The 23,794-nt window shown below is 36.5% G+C and overlaps 1 protein-coding gene, 1 long non-coding RNA gene and 1 pseudogene across 3 annotated transcripts; 1 reads left to right on the top strand and 2 right to left on the bottom strand.

The window, feature by feature from the left end:
• Window positions 1–784: 784 nt before the first annotated feature.
• LOC122278265 (protein IQ-DOMAIN 19-like) lies at window positions 785–3,376 on the bottom strand. Of its 2 annotated transcripts, XM_043088438.1 has the most exons (4): window positions 2,686–3,372; window positions 2,323–2,547; window positions 1,333–2,016; window positions 785–1,157 (listed from the first exon to the last, which is right to left on the bottom strand). In XM_043088438.1, the coding sequence occupies exons 1-4, from the start codon at window positions 3,124–3,126 to the stop codon at window positions 1,113–1,115; spliced, it is 1,395 nt and encodes a 464-aa protein (XP_042944372.1). In that variant the 5' UTR covers window positions 3,127–3,372; the 3' UTR covers window positions 785–1,112. The 2 variants fall into 2 exon arrangements, with proteins under 2 accessions (XP_042944372.1, XP_042944363.1); XM_043088429.1 differs by lacking the exon at window positions 785–1,157 and having other exon boundaries at window positions 1,164–2,016; window positions 2,686–3,376.
• A 5,025-nt stretch (window positions 3,377–8,401) lies between these two features.
• Window positions 8,402–12,785, top strand: LOC122300577 (annotated as a pseudogene).
• Window positions 12,786–18,174: 5,389 nt separating this feature from the next.
• Window positions 18,175–19,104, bottom strand: LOC122303139. Its single transcript, XR_006240627.1, has 2 exons — window positions 18,840–19,104; window positions 18,175–18,743 (listed from the first exon to the last, which is right to left on the bottom strand). It is a non-coding gene; the product is annotated as an uncharacterized LOC122303139 (long non-coding RNA).
• Window positions 19,105–23,794: the final 4,690 nt, after the last annotated feature.

Raw genomic sequence — 23,794 nt, 5'->3', positions numbered from 1 at the left:
ATAACAAACTGGGCGGCACCCTACAGTACACCTCTGTTATAGATGAGCCATTCCATCCTCACAAAAAGCCCATTAACGGAAAGCTGAGGTTATTCTTGGGCTGGTTGAAATGGGCTTTAAAAGGCAGACAGCTGGCTTCTCAGAACCCCCTTTTTTTTTTTTAGTGCCGACTTCTCAGAACCTGATGGTTGGCTTTGAATGAGCTTGGAGAGGCTTTTTAAGTGATGAAAGTTAATTACCGGTTGCATCCTTTTATCTTAGAACCTAATGACCATTGTCTCCGCAAGTTTTCTACCGATTCCAGTTGAAAATTGGAGTGGAGAAGCATTAGTCGCCTTAATATTTAGTTTACGTCGAATCATCTTAAAAAAATGATCAATCCTACAAGAATTAAGCTGTTGCATCTCAAATGGGAGATTCAAGATAAAGATGAATCGAGCTTCTTGTCAAGATTGCAAGAGCAAGACACAGTAAGGAAGCAGGGTGCATGCTGTAAAATGAGGCTAGTTCACTGGAGAGCATGGCTAGTCCTATGATCATTGATGGCCTTGAGCTATGCCTGAGCGTATAAAGGATTGGATAGGAAAGTGTCCTTCCTAATCAGTCACTCCAGATAACCAGATAACCTTAATAGAACAAAGGAAAGGGATCAACTAAGGATCTTGGTGCAGAAGCCCGTAGAGAGACCTTTGAATTAAGCTTGAACATTCTCGTTGTTGCAAACATATATCTGGTGGAACATCTTATGGAACACAAAAAAATAATAGAAAAACAATATACGATAGGAGAAAATCACACCTCACAAATGTCTATAAACAGAAAAGAGTACAATCAAGTTGTGCTCCTTATGGAATTGTTTTTTACAGTTTCACGGCCTCATTGATACGTTCAGCCAAGGTTCAAAAGGATCCCTTACAATAGGGCACATCATGCAGTAACACTGAGATTCAGAATCTTTTGGATTGGGGGGGAGGGGGTCCCGGGGGACTCGGGAGTCAATAGCGGCTTCTATATCAACCAGCTTCACCATTTTTTATCATTCCCTCTTAAAACGTTCAATGCCTGCTTGGCATCCCCATGTCTCTTCGGGTAGCAACATACACGAGTTTCGGTTAAAATTGGAGTGAGGGATGCACCGCCGATCTATTTCCATGAAGCTGCAGTCACAGAAATAGATGAAACAACTTGATCAGATGTTGATCAAGATTAAGAAACATCAAAATGCGGATCTTATTTTTGAGAATTCACATGTTTGCTTCCTCTTAGTGTCCTTGTACTTCATTATTTTGGTTCATAAACAAATTTTGCGAATTCTGGGTTCTTAGTACTCACATCAAATGCAACAAGCGATCTGCAGTGGTTTGTATTTGTGAGTACTGTACTAGAGGATCCACACTCACTGTCTTTAAGTGAAACTGTCGATCTATCAAGCTTGATTGGCCATGGGTATTGGTAGTTTTGAGCAGTTGAGCCCACGTGTGAAGATGACCTCTGCATCCGCACCGCCCTGGGGACATTCCTCCCTTCCATTGATGCCCTACGCCGGCTTGGTTGCCTCTCAATTGTGTCTGGCCTTTGCTTTGGTGCACTCTGTGACCGGACTTTGGCTCTTGAAGATTGCGTGTTGGCCATGTAATTTGGGAATAATTGGTAGTCGTAGGACATGGATTCTGTATAATTTGGCCTGGGGAAAGCGAAAGGAACCCTTGAAGGATCGGGCTTGGACGCAGCGGAGTAGTACTGTGGGCTGCTTTGCGCTGTATCGAAGGAATAGTCATCGAAATGCCCACTGCAGGCTCCTGGGCTCATGTCAGTTAAAGCTGATGGAGCCGGTGAGGCCTGGTAGTTGTCTTGCTTGGAGTAAACACAATTTGGTGCATATTGAGTGGAGAATTTATGTTCTATTCGTTCGTATTGCGGCTGGCTAGAGTAGCTATTCCTGCTCTTTAAGCTTCCTTTTGTTGCGCCAAGATCCATCTCCACAATCTTAATGTCCTCTATGCCTCTATCCATCTCCTAGACACACAAAAACCAGATTGCAGATCAGTGTTGTTGAAAGACCCCCCCCTTTTTTTAACACATTAGAGAATGCTTTAATTTTTCATTTCCAAGTTCATCACTCGATAAATGGCATTTCAAACAATTTTGGAAACTTTGAACCATAAATGTTGTTCAGCACAACTAAAGGGCTGAAACAAAAGAAGAGAGATTCCCAATTGGCGAAACAAATAGAATGTTCTGTTTCAAAAAAACCTTGGCTGGAAATCAGAGAATAAAAGAACCACGATTAGGAAATTATAGCTAGAAAACAATGGAACTAACATGATAGGAGTGTCTGAACTGATTTTCTTGTGTCGATTTTCTGTGCTGATTAACAGGCTTCGCTTCTTCAGCCATCCGGATTCTCTGTGCCAGAGCTCTAGCCTGTACTGTCACCAGTGCCTGCATGCACCGAAGTGTAGCCGTCGCTTGTTTCCTCACCAGGTGACCTCTCACCAATGCCTGCAACTTCACTAGTCCTTTTAACGCGGACAGTGCTTTCCTTGCCTGTAACAAAGCCAAGGAAACAGTTCGCAATTGGCATTTCATCTTTGTGACATTTGGGGTTATTACAATATGAACCCTCTGTATCTAATAGATATTTCGGTTACCCGAGTAAAGATAGGGAGTTCCAGAGTTTCTTACCAAATAAGAGCGGAAAACCGATTGGATTTTTATTGCAGCAACCACTTCAACTGCACTAGTTCTGCCATTGGCAGCTGCTGTGAGTCGGATCACCGCAGCTGCAGCCTGTGCAGCAGCCACGGCAGCATCTGCTGCTGCAGTCGTGGCTGCTGCCATTGCCATGGCTTGCTTTTTCTGCTCATTTTCAGCGTCCAAAGCGGTCTGTACAGCTGGTGGCATTGTGGCAATGGGTTCCACAGGATTTGAGTCCTTGGGAGCCGCAGCTGCGGCTGAAGATCTTCGAAAACTCCATCGCCTTTTCTCTTTCGGTGTCTGTGGGGTGGAAATCGGAGTTGTCGGATTGTTCTCAATGGCAATGCAAGAACTCTGATTACGTGGCAACTTTTCCTTGTCTTTTTTCCCTGTCAAGAAGTTTCTAAGCCATTTGCTTGTCTTCCCCATCTCTGTCAAATCTTTCTAAGCTGCCATTATAGCAACGACAAAGGTAGAAGAAAGGAAGAAATGATATTGTGAGATCCCTTCCTGTCCATATTTGATAACTGATGTCAAACACTATAAAGTATAAAGCCCCTCCTTATTAGAAGTGAACAGATTGCCCTTCTGTCGACAGCCTAATTTTACTGTACTATCATTCTCTTTTTCTCATTTATTCTCTTTTTCTCATTTAGCGCTAGCATATAATATTTCTTTATCTGCTATAGCAACCATTTACAGTGGTTATTAGGTGTTTGTGTCATGTTTACAATTAGGTGAGGCCTGCTTGAGAGGGAAGAAACAGAGAGGAAGCTCCCAGATGAGCCACTTGCCATCCTTCCGAAGTTAAATGGTAGAGATTCGTTACCTTTGATTTAGCATTCGCAGCTGCCCATTTTGTCCTTGAACTTGTTCCTCAACGTAAGACAATTAGCTTGGGTGTTTTGGTCACTATGTGATGCTTGTTGATGCGGGATGGAGTGGATCAGAAAGCACGTGAAAGTGGTTCATGAACATGCAGAATCCGTGTAAAATACTTATATCTTGATGGGGGAAGCTGTCCACTTGGGGGGTCCATTTCGGGGTCATGATTTAAGAAACTGGAAGACCTTGTGGGTTTATGGGTTCCATAAAGTATTGAGTAAGGGGACAAAGGGGTCCACACTACGTGTGTCAGAAGATTCATGTTTGGTGGGGGCCTGCACGTTTGCACGTGCTCTTTCTACCCTTAGCTCCTGGAGTCGAGCCTAGGCTTGATTCCCATGATCAAGGCCCCGATACTAAGACCAAGCAGGAAGTCATTCGACCTTCCTTTTCATCAGGGTGTAGTTGTAAAAGCACTTATACACACTGCTTAGGTGATTAAGAGAATGTAAGAAGTTGCTGCACACGGGTTAATTAATATGATTCAGTATTGGCGAGGAGTACCAACACTGCACGTATATCTTGATTAGTTGGGTGCATTAATCTCAGGTGCAGATTTTAGGAAAGGAGAAAGCGTAACACATAGGAAAACAATAAAATCTACCTGAAACTGTTGAATCTGTGATAGAACTAGGCCTCCAGTTGTAGAGAGAAAAGAGAACTTCAGAATGGGCAACTGGTGAGCTCAACCTCTACATTCCTGGTTCTAAAAGAGATATATATTTCCGTCAGTGATATCTTTATCATTCAACTGGACTGGTGTAGGATTAATTCATACGAGTTTTTGGTATGTCGGGGTATGATTATTGATCGTGCCGATTGATATACTCTGTTTTTCATTTGATCAAAAAGAACTACATCAAGTCGTAACTTTTGTACCGTTATTTCCTGGGGTCCTTGAACTAAAATAACTGCAGTTGACTGTGTATCTCTCTTTCTTGCATTACATACGCAACAGCTTGTAGATAAGACAAAATGCTCACTAACTAGTTTTGCATATTATGAACATTGAATTGATGGAATGTGGGACCATCTTACCCATCATAAATGAGTGAATGTGTTGTCATCTTATATTATTTTCTTATAATGAAACCATTAGTTGGCAGTCACATGGTATGTTTATATGCTTCCGCCTTCAACGTGGTGTTTGGTCCTGGGAAACACTGTTTTGGGATTTTCCCATTTTTTATTCCGGCTGGCCTCCTGGTCAATCCTAAACCACCCTTTCTTACTGGGCATAGGGCATTAAACTCTCCCCATGCTTCTATCAATTAGAATCAATCTGCTAGTTTACCGTATATCGGCCACGAGTTTTGGGTTCCCTCTGAGAGTTTGATGTGTATATGAAATTCTCATTTTGATCCAACTCAAGCCAAAAAGGTTAATTTGGTCGTCTGAGATCATCAATGAAGAACTCCCCCCTTCTTCACCATTAATGCAGCCCTAATAATTAGATTTGTGATGTATGCAGCAACCTTTGAGCAGTGAAATGCAGTAAAAGGTTGCCTCGGGAGGTTCTAACAAAAGGGGGGATTACACCTTTGAAGCATCAATGGATGTGATTTCAATTAATTCAATTTCTGATTCAGTCTCCCAGAAGATGATCACTAATTTGGTGGAGACAGCACATACTCATGTTTTCTCCCTTATTTGATTGTCAATCATGTGCAGAAAAGTGCATATCCCTTCAAAGACATTCTGTTATTGAGCAATAATATAATCTTTTCAGATTAGAAAGGTAATCTATTCATTGCATGGTTTGAGTCTTTGATAAAAAAAATTAGGGAAAAAGGGGTGTAGTACATAAAAGAAACACTAATTAAATTGATATACGATTACAGATCAAGGTGTTGAAGTGTTCACATGGGCTAACAAATATATTCGCATGCATGTGAAAGATTGCTTCATTGAACGTATAGATCCTCCTCCTCTGTTTGTTCCTATATTTCTTTCTTTGATGTTTCAAAGCACATGCTAGCTTTGTTTGCGTCGTATGGCAATGTACATCCTTGGCCATTTCTTCACGCCGATATCACTCTTTTGTCAGCTTTTGTCGGCGAAGTTCCTCGCCATGATTCATAATTTATTTCTAATTTGCATGTATTAGCAACTTACATATAGATAAAGTCAAAGGTATAAAAGGAGTCATGTATAGGGATCCCGCAACATATTCCATTGCCATTACTACAATACAGAGAGTAAAAATTAAATAGGAAGATGTAGCCAATATTAAATCAGCATGCTTTCTTGTTTTTTATTTCAAGAAAATGGTCGCACCTAATGCCAAGCATACTATTTACTATATCAAACATTTTATGTGTAGTCATTTTTACGTAATCATTGTACACTCTATTAATGTGATTAGTTGCGTTACTTTTTTTAATATAAAATAATTATTTTGACTAATCATATTAATAAAGTGTGTAAAAACACACTACGACGTGCTTCTTGGGATGCTAGCGGTCGCCACGACCATGCCCTACCACACTGTTGTCTGGCAGGAGGCTGACAGCAGCGCTTGACCTAAGTACGAACTGACACCCCACGATCTTCTCCCGTTGGTGAGGTTCGGGCCAAGTACAGATATCCCCTCCCTTATTGAGGGGGATCTCTTCTTCTTCTCTTTTGTACTTACACTTTATTCTCCACAACCTATCAGAAAACTATACACTAACTTGAGTATTGGAGGTATCCCTCACCACCTCAGAGCTTTTATTTCTTCTTAGTTGTAAGTTATCGGATTGGGCTTCTGTGGAGTTTCTCGAGTTACGAAACACAATATCAAAAGTGGCACTATCTATGGAATATTTCCTATAGAAGTGTGTCTTTTGTATGCTGGCAACAACGTGATCTCAAACCACTTGGAATGAAGGAGAACAAAGCAAATCAATGGAGGCAAGACTCGCATAGATGAGAGACACGATAAAGAAACTAACGGAAGAGCCACCCTTTGTACCACCGATGCTCTTGGATCATGTCGAATTAGGCTCTCCATAATGCCTATATTTTTCGTATAACGTGCAGTACTTGCCTAGCTAGCTAGCTAGTGCAGCAAGCTTCATTACTCCCAAGTTAAAACATGCACCCTGTAATTCTATTTATATTTTCAGTTGTGGTGCAATTTTAGAATTTGTACTTACAAAAAAAAAAAAAATAGAATTTGTAAGTATCCTATATTTATTTAAAAATAATAATGATAAATTTGATATATATAATAATAAATTATTTTCTAATGATGACCTTTCTGTTTTTAAATATATAATAAGGATAGTTTGCATACCTTAATATTTATCTAATATTATTCTTTGATAAATCATTTTAAAAATTTAGATCAATAAGAGGAATTAAATTAAATTTTGTGTGTATATACGTGCATGTATATGTATTTTTAAATATACATAAATATATATATATTTATATATGTATATATACACATGTATAAGTATATATGGAGAGAGATGGAACCCAAGTATATCAACTTTGCTACAGATACCCGATGTTTGGTACCTTTAGGGGGGCCGGCTATGGCCATTCGATATTATTTTATTGAAAAAAAGATTTCAGAAGCAAATGAAATCCATCCAGCCAACGCCAAAATGGGTCTTAGAAATCAAAATGGGCCTTGGGACGTTACACCCATTTGGCTGCCATCTTCATTTCACATATCCATTATTTGACTGCCATCTCCATTTTATCTGTGGGTCTCGTCCCACAAACAAAAGAATAAAAAAAGAGAAAAATAAGAAAAGTTAGCAATACTTGCCAACAAAGGGTTTCCTTGTGAGAATCTTCAACAAATTGTTCAGGAAAAATGCAACAAGAACAACGAGAGAAATACAAACTCCCAAACCAAACCCAGAAGCATGTCCGAGAAAACGACAATTTCTTCATATTCATGTCCGAGAAAAATGCATGTCCTCTTTAGCGACAACGCCACACGCTAAAGCGTGCAGAGAGAGAGAGAGAGAGAGAGAGAGAGAGAGAGAGAGAGAGAGAGAGAGAGAGAGAGAGAGAGAGGTGTGAGGTAAATGGAAGGAGGAGGAACCTATGTGAAGCAGAACAAGATTTGGGAGTTTGGCAAAGAAAGCTTGCTAAATGCCGAATATGTTCCGTGGGTATACATAAGGAAGTGCTACGTTTTAGATGAGGAGAAGAAGATGCAAAGAAGAAGATCAGAGGATGGATGTGTATTGCATTTGAACGAAAATGCCCGTTTTATTTTTACACGTGGATGGACGTGTACACAGAGGTTCCCAACCCCGGGTGCGAGTAGAGTCTTTGCAAGTATATATATATAAGCTATAAGCATTGGTCTAAAAGTTAAGCAAAGATCGGAAAAGGAAGAGGACTTTGAGCTGGACTTTGCTTCTTAACTAATTCCTCACTTGGAAGACGTACAAGCCAAATATATAATTCCCTCACAACATTTGCATGTACTCGTATTTGATTTAATTTCCATTTCCCCCATGCAACTGGTTGATCTGCTCATATGTAAAGGGGCTTAATCAGAGCACAATCAGCCTCCAAGCATATTCCAAAGACAGAAAGCTAGTGCTAGCTTTCGCACGTTACTATACGTACGGTATGATTCATGCACAGATCGAAAGCTTTTCTTTTTATATATCGATCTCTTGAAAGTATTTGGATTTGAAAAAGTATAGTTGTAAGCATAATTGTACACTAATTTGTGTATTAATGTGATGTGATTGGTCAAAAAGTAGATTTTATTGAAAACAGTGTTAATTTAAATTTTAAGTATGAATAAATCAATGTTAGTACACAGATTAGTGCTCAACTGTGCTTGTATGTAGCAAAACTCTTTGGATTTATTCATTTTCTCTGGTTTATCATCTTGTTCTTCATTATTTCTTTTTCCAGTAATTATGAGGGTTAAGGAGCCATCAAGTTACAGATATTGATTATTATTTTATTTCATTTCCTCGTGAAATATGTATTTTTGATGAATTTGTAGAAATATACTTTTACTTGATTTTTTAATTACATTTAAAATCAGAGACTGTCCAATATCTTTCTTATTTAGAACTTATAGCTAGTGATCGATCTTAAAGAACAAGGCCGCATGGATTTAAAACTCATGAACAGCTGCTCCAGTACCTTTCAGACACCCCTTCCGATTTCACTAATTAAAAATACTCAGCCATCTACGAGAGCTCGAAGATCTCCCAAGTTTTCTATGACTTCCACCGGCCTCTACCATAAGTATTCTAGTTACGTGAGTCTATTGATCTTTTTAATATAGTAATATTGCATACAGTCATTTTTATATATTTATTGATCACTTTATTAATATAATTGGTTGTATTAATTTTTTTTAATACTTAATTAATCAATCATATTAGTGGAATGTATAAAAAAATACATAAAAATGACTCCACATAAAATTTTTATTTTCAAAATGATCATTATCCCACGACTAATTGGTTTTTATTTTGACTATTTTAATTGACTTCTTCGTGATGAACATGAGCTAGCTAGCCTAACATTTGTGATTGTTTTTCCTTTTCATTATTTAGTTTTAGAGGGACTAATATGATCTCTTTTGGGGGGGCGTCACGCCGTCCTTGTGACGCCCCCAAATCCCCACGCCCAAACACGGGGAAGTTGAGACGTCCGGATGGTGACAACCCGGGTCACCATCCCATCGACGGGTGCCAAGTGTGTGCAAAGGCAACAAATGTGCAAAAGAAAACGCAGCGGATAACAAAAGTCATAACTAAGTACTAGAATTTTTCTTAACGTAATACAAGCTGTTTAAAACATACATAGATGAAATATTACAAAACACAAATACAGTTTTAATAAATAAAAAGATAGCATCAGCAACCCGGCGGAGCCACATCCTCGGGCTCAGCGTCCTCCTCTTCGTCCTCTAACTCTGCACCAAAAGCTACGGAACCACGAATGGTACCGCAGGTAAGTAAAACCCAAACACTACCAGATAAAAACACATAAAACTCAAACAAGATGCATGAACCATGCCCAATGCACAAAGCCCATAAAACCCAAGTTTTCCACACACGCCAAAAACCCGTTTGGCCCAAAACATATCCTTTCTGAAAAACACGCCAAAAGTCACATTTGGCCGCCAAAAGTCCATTTGGCCCAATATCTCGCCAGAAGTCCATCCGGCCCAATATCTCGCCAGAAGTCCATCTGGCCCACACCAAAAGTCCCATTTGGCCTCATAAACCATTATCCAATTTTAACCGTATGCACCATGACCTCCCCTAGGGGTCATCCGCACACCCTGGCTCCAGTGTCACACCGCAGAGTACCACCACGCATGTGACACCTAACAAGCGATGCCCAGTTCCGCGCCCCGCGCGTGCGTAGCCAAGCATCCTCTAGCCCTCGCCAGCAAAGGGCCACGGAGTCGGTGAGTAGGGCGATGCCCGGTTCCGCGCCCGGCGCGTTCGTAGCCAAGCATCCCCTAGCCTCGCTCCCGTCATCTCTTTCGACAACTCAGGGGACATCACTCAGTTTATTCCGCTCCCGAGTGACCAGAGGAGCTCTACCGAGATAATAACCCATCCCGGCTTGGGCTCGTGATACACACGCACCCGCAAAACCACTCACGCCAATACACAGGCTTTTCACATAACTCCACAACACACATGCATGCACCATGTAATGCCACAACAATGCATAAAAAAATAAACCAACAATCATAAATCAAATAAACAGGCAACTCCGTCCTCCATCCATCCGACCCCCGAAACTCTTCGGACTCAGTCCGGAATCAACAACCAACAACAATAAATAATTGAATGAGCAATATATATTAAAATCTGAAAATAGGGTTTGAAAAATACTTACAGCGCTATATGGCAATTTTAGAAAACAAGCGGCGTCGCAAACGGCGCCGGAAAAGTAACGTCACAGTGAAAATTCACTGTGGCCATGGGTTTGAAAAACCCACTTTTGAACGGGGACAAACTAGGACATGAAATTGATAGGGGGTGGTCTAGGGATGGTTGTGAAGCTATTGGAAGCGACGAACGGCCGTGGGTGGTGGCGGAATGGCCGGAAATGGCCGGATTACCCAAAACGGAAACTAAGCTCGTAGGAGCTGTTCCGGTGGTCGTTGGAGGCCGGAAATGTGTGGGTTAGGACGGCAAGGAGTCGGTGATGAAGTGGTTAAGAAATGGTGGCCGGAGGTGGAGCGACGGCGGCGGATCGGAGCAAAATCCGTGCGCCCTTCTTGGAGCTTTTCCGGCCAAACGGCCGGCCGGTTGGGGGTGGGTTTTGGAGGGGTGGTGCACCGGAGGGAGAGGAAGAGAATGGGACCGGTGGGAGGCCGAACGGTGGCTGGACGGCGGCGGTAGGGGCTGGAGAAGGTGACGCCGGCGTGAGGGAGAGGGAGGAGAGAGAGAGAGAGCACGGGGGGGTCCGAATCGGGGAGAGAGAAAGAAAGAAAGAAAAAAAAGAAAAAGAAGAAAAAGAAAAAGAAAGGAAAAAGAGAAAAAAGGGAAAAAAGATGTGAAAAGAGATGAGGTCCAGTCCTCACTCTGGGAAAACGAAACAAACCGCCAAAAAAGATTAAAACCACAAAACAACTAAAAGAAATAAAACACAACCTCAAATAAATTAAATTAAATTAAAAATCAATTTTAAAACGAAAATAAATTAAAATAAATAACTAATATATTAATTAAAATAAAAACAATTATTTCAACGAAAATACACTTAAAAGCGGGTCATCACAGTCCTAGTACTAAAGCCATATATGCTCCCAGAGCCCGCACCATGCTACCAGAAAATGTAGAAATATTCAAGTCCATGGAGGACTGGGCTAGAAGGAATGTCTTAATCCTCCTAAAACCTGTTGAGCAATCTTGGCAACCACAAGACTTTTTGCCAGATCCTACGTCAGATGGATTTGTAGAGCAAGTCAATGAACTGAGAAAGAGAACAAAGGACATTCCGAACGACTATTTTATTGTCTTGGTCGGCGATATGATCACAGAAGAAGCCCTTCCAACTTACCATGCTACTATCAATGGCACGGAAATTTATCATGATGAAACAGACGTGAGAAAGACACCTCGGATAATATGGGCCAAGGGAAGGAGTGCAGAAGAAAATAGACATGACGATCTTCTCAATAAATATCTCTTCCTTTCTGGACTAGTGGACATGAAACAAATTGAGAAAACAATTCATTATTTTATCGGATCAGGAATGGTAGGAATATATGTATATCATGACAAGTCATTTTAACATAGAAAGTTTTCTATGTCGCTTTTATCTCTCTCTTTGCCCTGCCATCCAAAATACTATTAATCATTTCACGGTGATGAGTAAGTGCTAAGTCTATGTACAAAAAAAAAATTACAAATTAATGTAACTTAATTTGATATGTATATCCACTTTACAATAAAAAGAAAAAAATTATATAATCTATTATATCATATCAAGTTACATCAATTTGTAAATTTTATTTTATAATATTTTTTTAGACCAAATATTTCTCTGATATAGTATCAAATCATGATTGAAATAAACAAGTAAAACATAGCTATATCATGTGATGATGAATAACACTTTCTTCCTTTTATTTTTTTGGTCTCGTTCATGTATATCACCATAATCCGTCAAACTAGTTAACGTTTTCCTTTCGAGAACATATATAGGATATTGGGTTGGTGGGCAATCCCTACCTTTTAACCATCTACACATCGTTCCAAGAAAGGGCAACATTTATCTCCCATGGTAATACAGCCAAGCTTGCAATGAAGCATTGGGACAAGATGCTTGCTCAAATATGTGGAGCAATTGCTTCGGATGAAAAGCGCCACGAAGCTACTTATACCAATATAGTAGAGAAACTCTTCGAGCTGGATCCAAATGAAACAGTAATGGCCTTTGCCGACTTGATGAGGAAGAAAATATTAATGCCAGCCCACTTAATGTAAGATGGACAAGACCATGATCTTTTCCATCACTATGCTGATGTCGCCTCTCGCATTGGAGTGTACACGACCAGGGATTATAGAGAGATACTTGAACATCTGGTTGCAAGATGGAACGTGGAGAAGCTAACTGGACTTTCGAGGGAGGGACGAGAGGCCCAGGACTATGTTTGTGGATTAACCCAAAGAATAAGAAAGCCAGAGGAGAGAGCTCTTTCACAGGCTCAAAAAGTACCCACCATTTCTTTTAGTTGGATTTTTGACGGGTAGTTTATTATATATATGGCAAATCCTTTAGTCATAAAATAATTATATGAAAATAAATTTATAAATTAAAGTAATTTAATATAATATATCAGATTATAAAATTATTTTTATTATAAAATCGATCTAATAAATTTAAAAAAAAATACATTAGTCATAAGTTTATTTTTATATAATTTCTTTACATTTGTAGTAATTAAATAATTAATCCTGAAACCTATAAAAAATAATTAATTCTCGATGCGTTCTTTTGAAAAAGAAATTAATGACGTGATCGTACTTTTTTTAATACAACGTGATCATACTTAAATGTGCTTTATTTTGATAAAACAAAAAAAATTATAATAGTGTGCGCTAAAAACATTTCAAACTTAGTATTATATTAAGAAAAATATTTTAACCACAACAAAACCTCATAAAAGTAAACATATAAAATAGTCCAAATAAACGTGTGATCCAACTCCGATTCCTTGAAGGAATTCTAGTGACAAAAACTAAGTTTTTATTAGAGGAGATGAGATTATAATTTTGTAAATAGTAGTAAGATGATTTATTAATAGTATTAAATAGTTTGAGTTAAATATTTATTAGATTTTGGGAAATGATCAGAGAAAAAAAATTAAATAAAAATATTATAAAGTTAAAATATTGTTATAATATAATTTTTTAATATTATTTTATTTTTGTATTTATATTGTATTTTATTTGAAAGTTTAAAAAAGTTGTAATGATTAGTTTGAAAGTATTTATCTTTAAGTGATGTTTTGAAAAAAAATTAGATGTGATAAGATGAGGTGAAATGAGATATGGGATTAGAAATAAATTATTTCTAAATAACCCCTAAAGTAGTCTCAGAAAATGGATTTAAGTTAATAGTGATAATGAAGGTATACAATCCAGCACCATAGTTCAAGCCAACTGGTTGTCTCTCTCTCTCTCTCCATAATTACCTCTCCCCGACATTAAAGGAAAAACACTCCATTTTCAATTTCGATTTTCCTATTCCTTTCTACACTTTCTCTCATCTTCCTCATTTTACTTTTGAGTTATGTTACATACAGTCATCTCTATCTTATTTCTCTTTTTCTGTGCAATATCTCCATCTTCATCTTGTGGCATAAGAGGAGACTAATATAATCTGATATGTAGGTCGGCACTCTATTGTTTAAAAATTTAATATCCATCTAATCAATCGAAATTAGTTATTTATCTTTTTTTACATACTTGCTCAGTGTTTTTTTGGTTTTCTGTGTATTTCTAGTTTCGTTTTGTTGAATTATTGTTTTGTTCAGAATTCTTATCTATTTCTATTCGGTTGTTTGTGTTTAGGAAAAAATAATAGGAAACAGGATATTGGACATATTGTTTGATGGAGTTGGTGGTCCCTCTTCTCCTTTGGAGGATGGGAGTTAGTGTTCCCTCTCCTCCTTTGGAGGTTGGGGATAGATATCTCTGTTTATACTGAGGGGTGTTATTCACAGATAAATCAGGATGGACATCTTTATTGTTACAAAGTCTCACATCTCAGAAAATTTTGTCATTAGAGAGTTTATTGAAATTAAGACAATGCCCACCATAAAGGAATTTGTATGCGGGAAAGCTCCAAATGGTGAATAGTTTGGTTTGTAATATAGGGCTTTTTTTTTTTTTTTTTTTTTTTTTTTTTTTTTTTTTTTATATTTATCAGTCACAACTTTAACTTCTTTCGTGAATTAAATGAAATTTATTTTCTACTAAATAAATAAAATTTAAAAAAAAATGGAAAAAAAAAAAGATTTGGAAGATCGGTGGAGACCAACACACTCGCACCATTTACTGAGATATTTCAAAGGAAGAAAAATGCTAACTGCAAGCGGAAGGGGTAGTCGCGGAGTAGTCGGGTCCTACGTGTCCTTAATGAAACGGTGCGTATTGTGTAAAATCTCTATCTCAATCGCGATCGCGATCGCGATCCCGCTCTCTATCTCTATCCTTGTTTCTATCCTTTGCATTCCTCTCCTCCCTATCCCTATCTCTATCCCAGTCTCTCTCTTTATCCTTATGTTCCCGACTACTCCTGTGCCGATCTCTTTCCCCATCTCTAGACCACAATCTTTGATGAGATGAGCCCCTCTCTATGTTGATCAAGATCATGCGACTCATCTTCAGATCTTGAGCACTTGGAGCTTCGTTCTGCATAATCATCCATCTCCTCATTCCTATATTTCGAACTTCGACTATGATCTTTGTCTACATACTTCTCAGTTTCACCATCACCGTTGAAAGCACCTTCTTAGTCTTTTTGGGGCACGAAATTTTCAACAGTTTTCTCCAAATAATCATAGGCATCGAAATCCATCAGGCCTCTTTTCTTCAAACCACACAGATAAAGCTTATCAAGGTTATAGCTGCATCCAATAAAAAATATATATAAACACAAAAATCGTAGATGCCAAAAAAAAATCATTGATACCAAAAAGGTAAATACTGAAAGCTCAATACTCCCTTTGGTTGTTGACGATAAGTAAAAACAAAAAAGAATACCAATTCTGAGTGTTGACACCAAAAAGTTAGCATTCTGTAGAACTAAAAAAATTGAAATGATCATGAAAAAGATTTGCATTTTTCATCTATCCACGAAGACGACCCACACAAAGACCCAAAGATTTGTCTTTTTCATCTACCCACTCGAAGACGAAGACAAGAGATCTGAGAGACCCACGCGAAGAAGAGAGACCCAAACGAAGAAGATGACCACCTGTGTCTTTCTTTCTTGTTTTTGTCATTTTTTATTTTTTATTTTTAATTTAATTGACGTGGCCTGCACGCTTACCCGGCGTTTGCATCCCCCGACTGACTGTAGCAGGATTGTCAAAGGAAAGGTAACCGAAACAAAGAGTCTTGTTTTCTACATTAATAGACTGGGCTATGGCCTATCTCGCTGCCTGCCAAGGCCCAAAGTCCAATTTCAAATCCAATTACATAGACGTGCTGCTAACAATAGGAAAAAACAAAAATAAAAACAAAAACAAAACAAAACAAAAAAAAAAAAACAAAAAAAAACAAAAAACAAACAAACATGGAGAGCTAAATAGTAAATTCTTTGTTCTTCGTTCTACTTTTAGCCCAAGTGCTAAATGAATTATAGAGAACGGCTTCTTGTTCTTCCAAAGTTGCAAAGAGATTACTAAATGTAGCGGGAGAAAAAGGTTACATAAAATAAATTTATAAATTAATGTGGTTTTATATAATCTATTTTTATAATAAAAGTAACTTTACAATCTGACGTATTATATCAAACCATATCAATTTATGAATTTATTTTTATATAATCTTTTTGTGATTAAAATATTTTATTTTATCAAATAAGTGACTCTCTCTCCCTCTCTATCCCTCTCTATATAAAGAGATCTCATCATTAATTAATGTTAGTATTTTTTTTAATAAATAGCTTTTATTCATAATTTATTTTAATTTGATTAAGTTGGAAGAAGACTTATAGGCGTTATTCTTTTTGGTTAATTTTAAGTGTTCATACTATTGCATGTCTTCAACATTATGTTATTAGACGTTATGAGTTATGAGATTTATTGCTTGAAGCTATTTTGCCTGCTTTTATTGTCAATAGCCGATCTCTTGAAAATAATATTGGCCTCTCAATTACTTTGCTGCCGTAATCTTTTCATTCTTGTACGAAAGTTGGTGTTAATATCTCATAACTGGACTGGTATTAGTCTTGGGAATAACTGGTAAAACCGATTTTATGGCCTTTGTACATTTTTTTTCATTAACTTTCATAATTCCTTCAGCTTTATTGAGCTTTTTTTATAGAGTTATACTACACAACCACCCACTATTCACTCAACCACCTCACTCCAGCCTACGTGGCTTCTTCTCTTCTTTTTATTTTTTTATTTTTTTATTTTTATTTTTTTAAATTAAAAACATTCATGTTTTGGTCCAGACATTTCAAATCCCCCCTCCCCCCCCCCCCCGACGTTCTTCTTCACTTATTTCTTCAGAAATCTTCTCCCGTGTTCTCTCATCCACTCCCTCCGCTCTTGTTCTTTCGCCACTCACCCTCTGGGAACCCATGTGGCTCCTTCACTCTGAACCGTGTAGCTCCATGACTCCGGCAACGTGGCTCCATGACTTCGGCACTATGTAAGAAAAGATCATCTCTGGTTCTTTTACACAGATGCTCTGTTAAGTTCCATTTCTCAGTACGAATCATTTTGTGTTTCTTGGATCTGCGATTTTGTGCTCGTTGGATCTATGTTTTCTGTGTATTTTGGTTACAAATTTTGGGTATTTTCTTGTTATTAGTTATTTCTCAGCCACTGTTTATAACTGTTTTTGGATACAAGTTCGGTTGTTAAAAAAATGTAGGGAAGATCTCAATCCAAAATATTGTTTGGCTGTTTGGTTGCTAAAACTTGGTCAAATAAATAGAGAAATTAGGAAAATTTGAAAAAAAAAAATGACAAAGCTGGAGGGAAGAGGGAGATCATCAAGGCCAAGAGAAAAGAAAATGGTTTGAGACGTCTCAGATCAATCCTTTTTTGGTTAATTCCCTTCAATCTGGGTTTCTTCAAGAACCCATTAATTTTCTCATTTTCCACCTTATTAATTTTCATTACCATTAATCTTTCTCTTTTAAAAGCTGAGATTTAGTATTTTGAGTGACTAAAATCCTACTAATTTGTTTTAATCCTAATTCAAATCTAGTTTTCAGTTTATGTCCCATGCAAACGTGATATTTGGATTCTTAAAGGCTCAAATCCAAATCCTTATTCCTAAATTTATCTATATTTCTGGCCAAATAAACCCAGTTTGTTGTCCCTCTTGTATACATGTTATGATTTTTTATTTTTCCCTTGGTTGCTACAGGTATATACATTGAAGGTTCAGAATGCAAAGGACACTAGAAGTTCATAGGCCTGCTTTCCAACTAGAGAATTGATGCTGCCATCCAACCGTGCCACTGCAGCTGAGAAATTTGGAGTTGATAAATTTGAAAAATTTGATGGTTGATGAGTGTCACATTGTAGGTGTTTTGATAATGGTTGAATGTGATTGTAAATGGTTTAATGGGTTTAATTTTTATCCATGGGTCAATTTGTGATGGTAAAATGATTGAATGGGGTATGGAAACTATTTTTGTTGTGACTTTGTAGAGCCATCTTATACAGTACGAAATTAAGGTGGACTATAAGAGTTAATATGTAAATGAAATATAAAAGTTCCTGCAAATTTATTCAAGTTGATCAATCTTACAGGTTATGGTTGTTTGGGTATGAAATTGCATCCAAGGAGTCCTGCAGGATGTTAATTTTTTCCCCTTTTTTCTTTTTGATTGTAACCAACAATTAGATCCTATACAGGTACAAAAAGAATATAAAGAGGTTCCTTACCCTATGAGAAATATTTGATAAAATTGAATATGAAAAATTCACATTTCAATTCTCAAGAACATACTCGAGTACAGATTTTCACATTTGGTTCCAGCAAAAACTATAGTCCGAATAAAAAAAAAAATTATTACAAAGGATGATCCGAACAATCTATTTAACACAAAACTATCCCCATACATTCTATTGTTCGAAACCAACCAAAAATTATTACAAGATTAGCATATAGGAAAAAAAATATTAAAATTTCCCTGCCACATTTCAAATCCAAAAATATTGCCAACTCCAAAAATCACTGCAAAAAATCTTCACAACCTTTACATGTAAACTGTAATTTCCATCACAACCCTCACATGTTGCTAACCAATAATGTTATTAGCAATAATGCAAGCTAGGGCACCTAATATGCATCTTCATACTTCAAGGCTACAAGCTAAGGTTCATCATGATCCACACTGGGCTTTTCAAGATCCTCAAGGGAAGCCTCAGGATTTGTCTTCCAAAGTTCTTCTACCTTGTTTATCTATTGAGCATTGATCTGGCGTGCCCTCAACTGCTCTTGTTCAGATGGGATCTACACAGGTAAACAGATTTAGAAAGTTCAATAATTAACAAATCAATAAATGACTTCATATGCTAAACAGAGAGCAATGCATAAAATAATATCAACCTTGACAAGCCATTGCAGAAAACAATGATCATCAATCAGGGGGCACCACTGACTCAGGTCCCAATTCATGTCCTTCAATGCATTAACACTTAAACAAGGCTCTCTACAAAGAAGAACCACTACACTCTCTGTCTTTGCTGAAACAAATCCAAGCAAGAACACATTGCGACAACCATAATTGTAGCATTCAAGGATTGTTTCTCCCAAAGGACTGTCTTTGTGAAGACAAACTTTCTTGTGCTTTGCTCGAACCTACAGAACCACCACTACAATGAAAATAAGAAACATATATCAGAGATGCCTGTCCAATTGAAATAAATGATATTAGAGATCCTTTTATAAATTCTATTCACAACATACCAAGCTATATTTTCTACTTTCCAGTCTAACCATAATACAATTTTATTTTATAAGTCAGTCCAATCATCAAACCATAAACCCAAGAAATCACTCATCGACCAAAAACCCAACAAAACTACATTCTAAAAAACATAAATTTGCATATGCTTTCCATATAAAAATTCCCCCCAAATTCCATTCCATGAAAAAGAGAAACCCACTCACCAGGTGATTGACGCTATACGAGCCCGACGTATTCCCTCTAGAATTGTAGAACCACTTACGACAAGACAGGACATTGCAGCGCACCATGCAGGCTGGGTTCGACACACCACATACACATAATTGAAAGGTAGACATTTAAAACGAATTGAAAAAAAAAAATGTACCTTTAGGACTAACTCGGTCCAGCGGCTTGGGGCTGAAGGAGATAAGGGGTGAGAGAGAGTGAAAGGGTGAGAGAGAATGGAAGGGGTGAGAGATCTGGTTCGATTTAGTGGTTAAAGAGGGAGATGAGTTTTTCTAGGGTTCGGGATTACGTCGGGGTGAGAAAGAAGGGGTGAGAGAGAAGAGGAAGGAGAGTCGAGTGAGAGGGAGGAGTTGAAAAAAGGAGAGGATAGACGGAAAAGAAGGATGGCATCATTAGAGGGAGGAGGGAGGAGGTCTAAGGGAGAAGAGCCCTGGCTGTGAAGATGGAATGAAGCTTGATTGTGCGATCGATTTGAAATTGGTTAAACCGTGATGTGGCTCCGGACCGGGTTCGCCACGTCAGAAGTGCGGCGTGCATTTGAAAAACCGGGGGTTGGATAGATTAATTCTTTTTTATATTTGGCTATTATTTCTTGTCTAAAAATGAAAAAAAAAAAAAAATTTGTCTAGAAGGGTTAGCACGTATGGTGTTTTTAAAGGTTCTAACGACTTATTATTTGATATTTAATATAGAAGAGTTTGATGGATATAATATAGAAAACTATATGTGTGTGTATATATTTTGGAGAGATTTTTCAAACAACATAAATGTATTCTTTGAGTAGAGTTTTGGGCTCAATCACTTATACAAAATTAGTTTGAGTTATACGACGATTAATTGAGCTGTTATATTCTGAAAGAGTCAAGTTAAGAAGAATTATATTGCACTGTTTAATCTAAGATTTTGTATATTGCAGAGGGTTTAAATCTCTTTAAAAAAATCAAGATTTACATACCTTAATCCAAACTGACTTTATTTAAATGTTAATTTTATTGTAATTTTTATTATATTATTATATATTTTACCAATAATTAATTTAATTGTTGTGTCGATTAAATGATTTTATATGTTAACTTTTTAAATAAAAAAATACTTAAAAATAATATGACATACTACCTGACGTGATTTGACATGACCAATTAAGTTTATACAAAATTGGAAACTTATATATACAAATAGTTTTTATTTTTATTTTTATTTGTAAGGTTATTTACACGAGCAAATTGATAAATTAATTTAATAATATCAATTTATCAAGTAATGGGATCGTGGATGCACGTAATACACTTGTCCATATCAATTTCCTCATGATGAAGGTTGATAAATGTTGTTCTAATCTAAAGCCTAGTTTGGTAGATAGCTATCTAGTTTGTTTCCTCCCATGAATTTTCTGAAACGACTTCAATTTTGTACTCACTCTCAAAATGAAGGTAACCAAAATCTGTCCATGCGTAAGAGACTACGTATATATAACCCGAAATATAAATCCAGTATGAATAACTAAATATTTATATATATAATTTTTTTATATATATAAAGGTTATATCTATTCTATTATTTAAGTACCTACCTAACTGTATAATAATAAACGTTAACTTTTGCTATTTTTCATTAATTTTACTAATTTTTCGTTAACTCTGTTTGTTTTGAAATTAAGTTAGTGTCGTTTAGTCTTATATCTATTTATGAGATTTTGTCTGTCTGTTAGAGTTCTGTGTCAGTGTCGGAATATGTCGACGCAAAAGTCTATGTACTCTCTCTCTCTCTCTTCTCATTAATTGAATAGTCGCTCATCTCTCCATCTCTCTCATTTCTCTCTATTAACCTATTCTTTAGATATGAAGTCTACTTCAGATCTGTACTGAAGAACACCGAATATCAATTCTTCAAGAAACAAGAACTGGTCTTCTCCATTGCGGTCTAGGAATAAATTTTAGATTTTTAGTTTTTTATTTACATATTGTGATAGATCACTTAAGTTTATACAAAATTAAAAATTTAGAGCATCCACATCCATATCGGCTTAGCTAAACTTCTCAAAAGTCAAAATATGAAATTTGTCTTATTTAAACCTACTGCATTTGACTGGGTAAAATTAGGATTGATCAAAAATCCAGAAATCTAACTCCAACTCCAACTCCGCTTCGACAAGTTGGAGTCGGAGTTTTTTTCCCAAGGAAAGTCGGAGTCGGAGGTGGGGGTGAATCGACTCCGACTCCGATGTCCTGGCTCCGACTCCAACTCCGCTCCGACTTCACTCCGATATTGTACATATTTAATAAAAATATATGTATTTTTTTATATATTAATCATATAAATATAATAACATGTAATAATAATGTATAAATACTAAAATGCATAATAACATGTAATACCAATGGATAAACACTAATATATAAATAATAAATTTTTAATAATATGTAATACTAATGTATAATAACTAAAGCATTGATTATGTAGATTTTATATAACTATATCTTATATAGTTAATTAAACTCAATAATATATATACTAGCATGAGTTAATTATTATTATAAAAATATATATATTCTTTATACCTTAATCATATATATTTTATATAACTATAACTTATATAGTGAGTTGAATACTAGTATAGTAGTATGAACAAATGTACCTAAACTAATACACTTCTACTATAATAATATGTAACACTAATGTACCTAATATACCATGTAGTAGTAATGTATAGGCTATAGTAATCAATCTATAACTCTATAATAAGTTATAACATGTAATACTAATTTTGTTCTTTTTTTCTTCAGGCACAAGTTGGAATGAAATTCGTTGCAATTTGTAATGGTTCTTTTATTGTAAATTGTAACTTGTTGATGGAATTAGAACTTGATGGATGATGAGCCATGGGTTGGTTGGATAATTTGGGAGGATAGATGATGATGGATAATTAGTTTGTAATTTTGGTTATGTATTTTTAATTTCTAATTTTTTATAAAGGATTTTAATTTTTAATTTTGGTTATGTATCTTTAATGTGTGTATCATAGTTGGAAAATTTCTTATTGCAAGTTTGAATTATGTTTTATTCTACAGTGTCCAAAATTTTAATGTGTGTATTAAGTTATAAGGATCTAAGGATGAATGATTCTTGTGTGAATGATTTCTTTTTATAAATTTGGTTAAATAAATTAGAAATTAGAAATTATATTTTAAAAAAATTGATATGGAAGCCCAAATCCGATTAGAGTCCAAAATTGTAAAATTAAAATATCAAATGGATTAAGGAAAAAAGTCCAATAAAAAAACCTAACTCCAACTCCGCTTTGACAAATCAGAGTCGGAGTCGGAGCAGAGCCTATAGAAGTCGGAGTCGGAGGACGACAATACCAACTCCGAAAAGTCAGTGCTCAGCCCTAGAGGCTAGGTAAAATAGAAGAGGGCTTTCAATTTCAGCTATAGTAAGTTCATTCCTTTCTTCATATATAGTAAGATACTGTTCATCACTAAATCAATATTTTATTTTAAAATCACATCTCCTTAACCGAAATAAATTATTTCCCTCATGAATAGGTTCTCCCCCAAACCCTTTACACTCTCTCTCATTTTCTCCATCGCCGAGCACCCCCTTCATTTTTTCTCCCCATTTCTCTCTTCACTTCTCTTTCTCATCAGTTGTCTCTTTGGCCTAACACTCCCTCTCTCCCCTTTCTCTCCATTCTTTTTCCATTTTTTTCTCATTCTCTTGCTGTTTTTATTCTCCCAGGGTTGCCAAAGTTGGGAATTTGGTACAAGGAGGAGCAGTTGATTTGCAAGAGAAAATCGATTTTAATCATCTGGCCTTATATTGCCTCTATTAGGGTTCTATTGTGCTTCACAGAAAGTAATCAACTCTCATTCTCTTGTTTTTTTTTATTTGTAATTTTATTGTTTGATTTTGGCTTTTGCTCGATCAGTGGTGGTCTGCATCATGTTTGGTTTTTCTTGAGAGTCAAGTTGATGCTTGATATGTAGTGCTTCATCTTTAGTTTTGCCGGTGAGTTCAAAGTGCTTCAACATTTCCTACATGCAAACTCATCCATGACAGTCTTTGAGAATTCCAGATGTTCCAACCCTTCATTTTCCAAATATTTCTTCACACATTCTATAGATCGGTGGCAATATTTCTAGTCTGTAAAAGATATGATTGATTAATAATCCCCACTTCATATTCTAGTACATAGATGTTAATTTACGACGATATCATAGTCTGGACCCACATGCATGGGAGGGGTGGTCCTTTTAACCTTACGAGACTAGTTGTAATTTATTCAAATTAATATGAATATACGCATATGAATAAAAGGTAGATAACGAGTTTGGCAGGGAAACATAAAAATTGACATGAAAGGGAA

The sequence above is a fragment of the Carya illinoinensis genome, chromosome 1, assembly GCF_018687715.1.
Source record: "Carya illinoinensis cultivar Pawnee chromosome 1, C.illinoinensisPawnee_v1, whole genome shotgun sequence".
Classification (NCBI taxonomy): Eukaryota; Viridiplantae; Streptophyta; class Magnoliopsida; order Fagales; family Juglandaceae; genus Carya; species Carya illinoinensis.
Note: the sequence above shows the minus strand (reverse complement) of the source record. Positions and strands in the feature narration are given on the sequence as shown.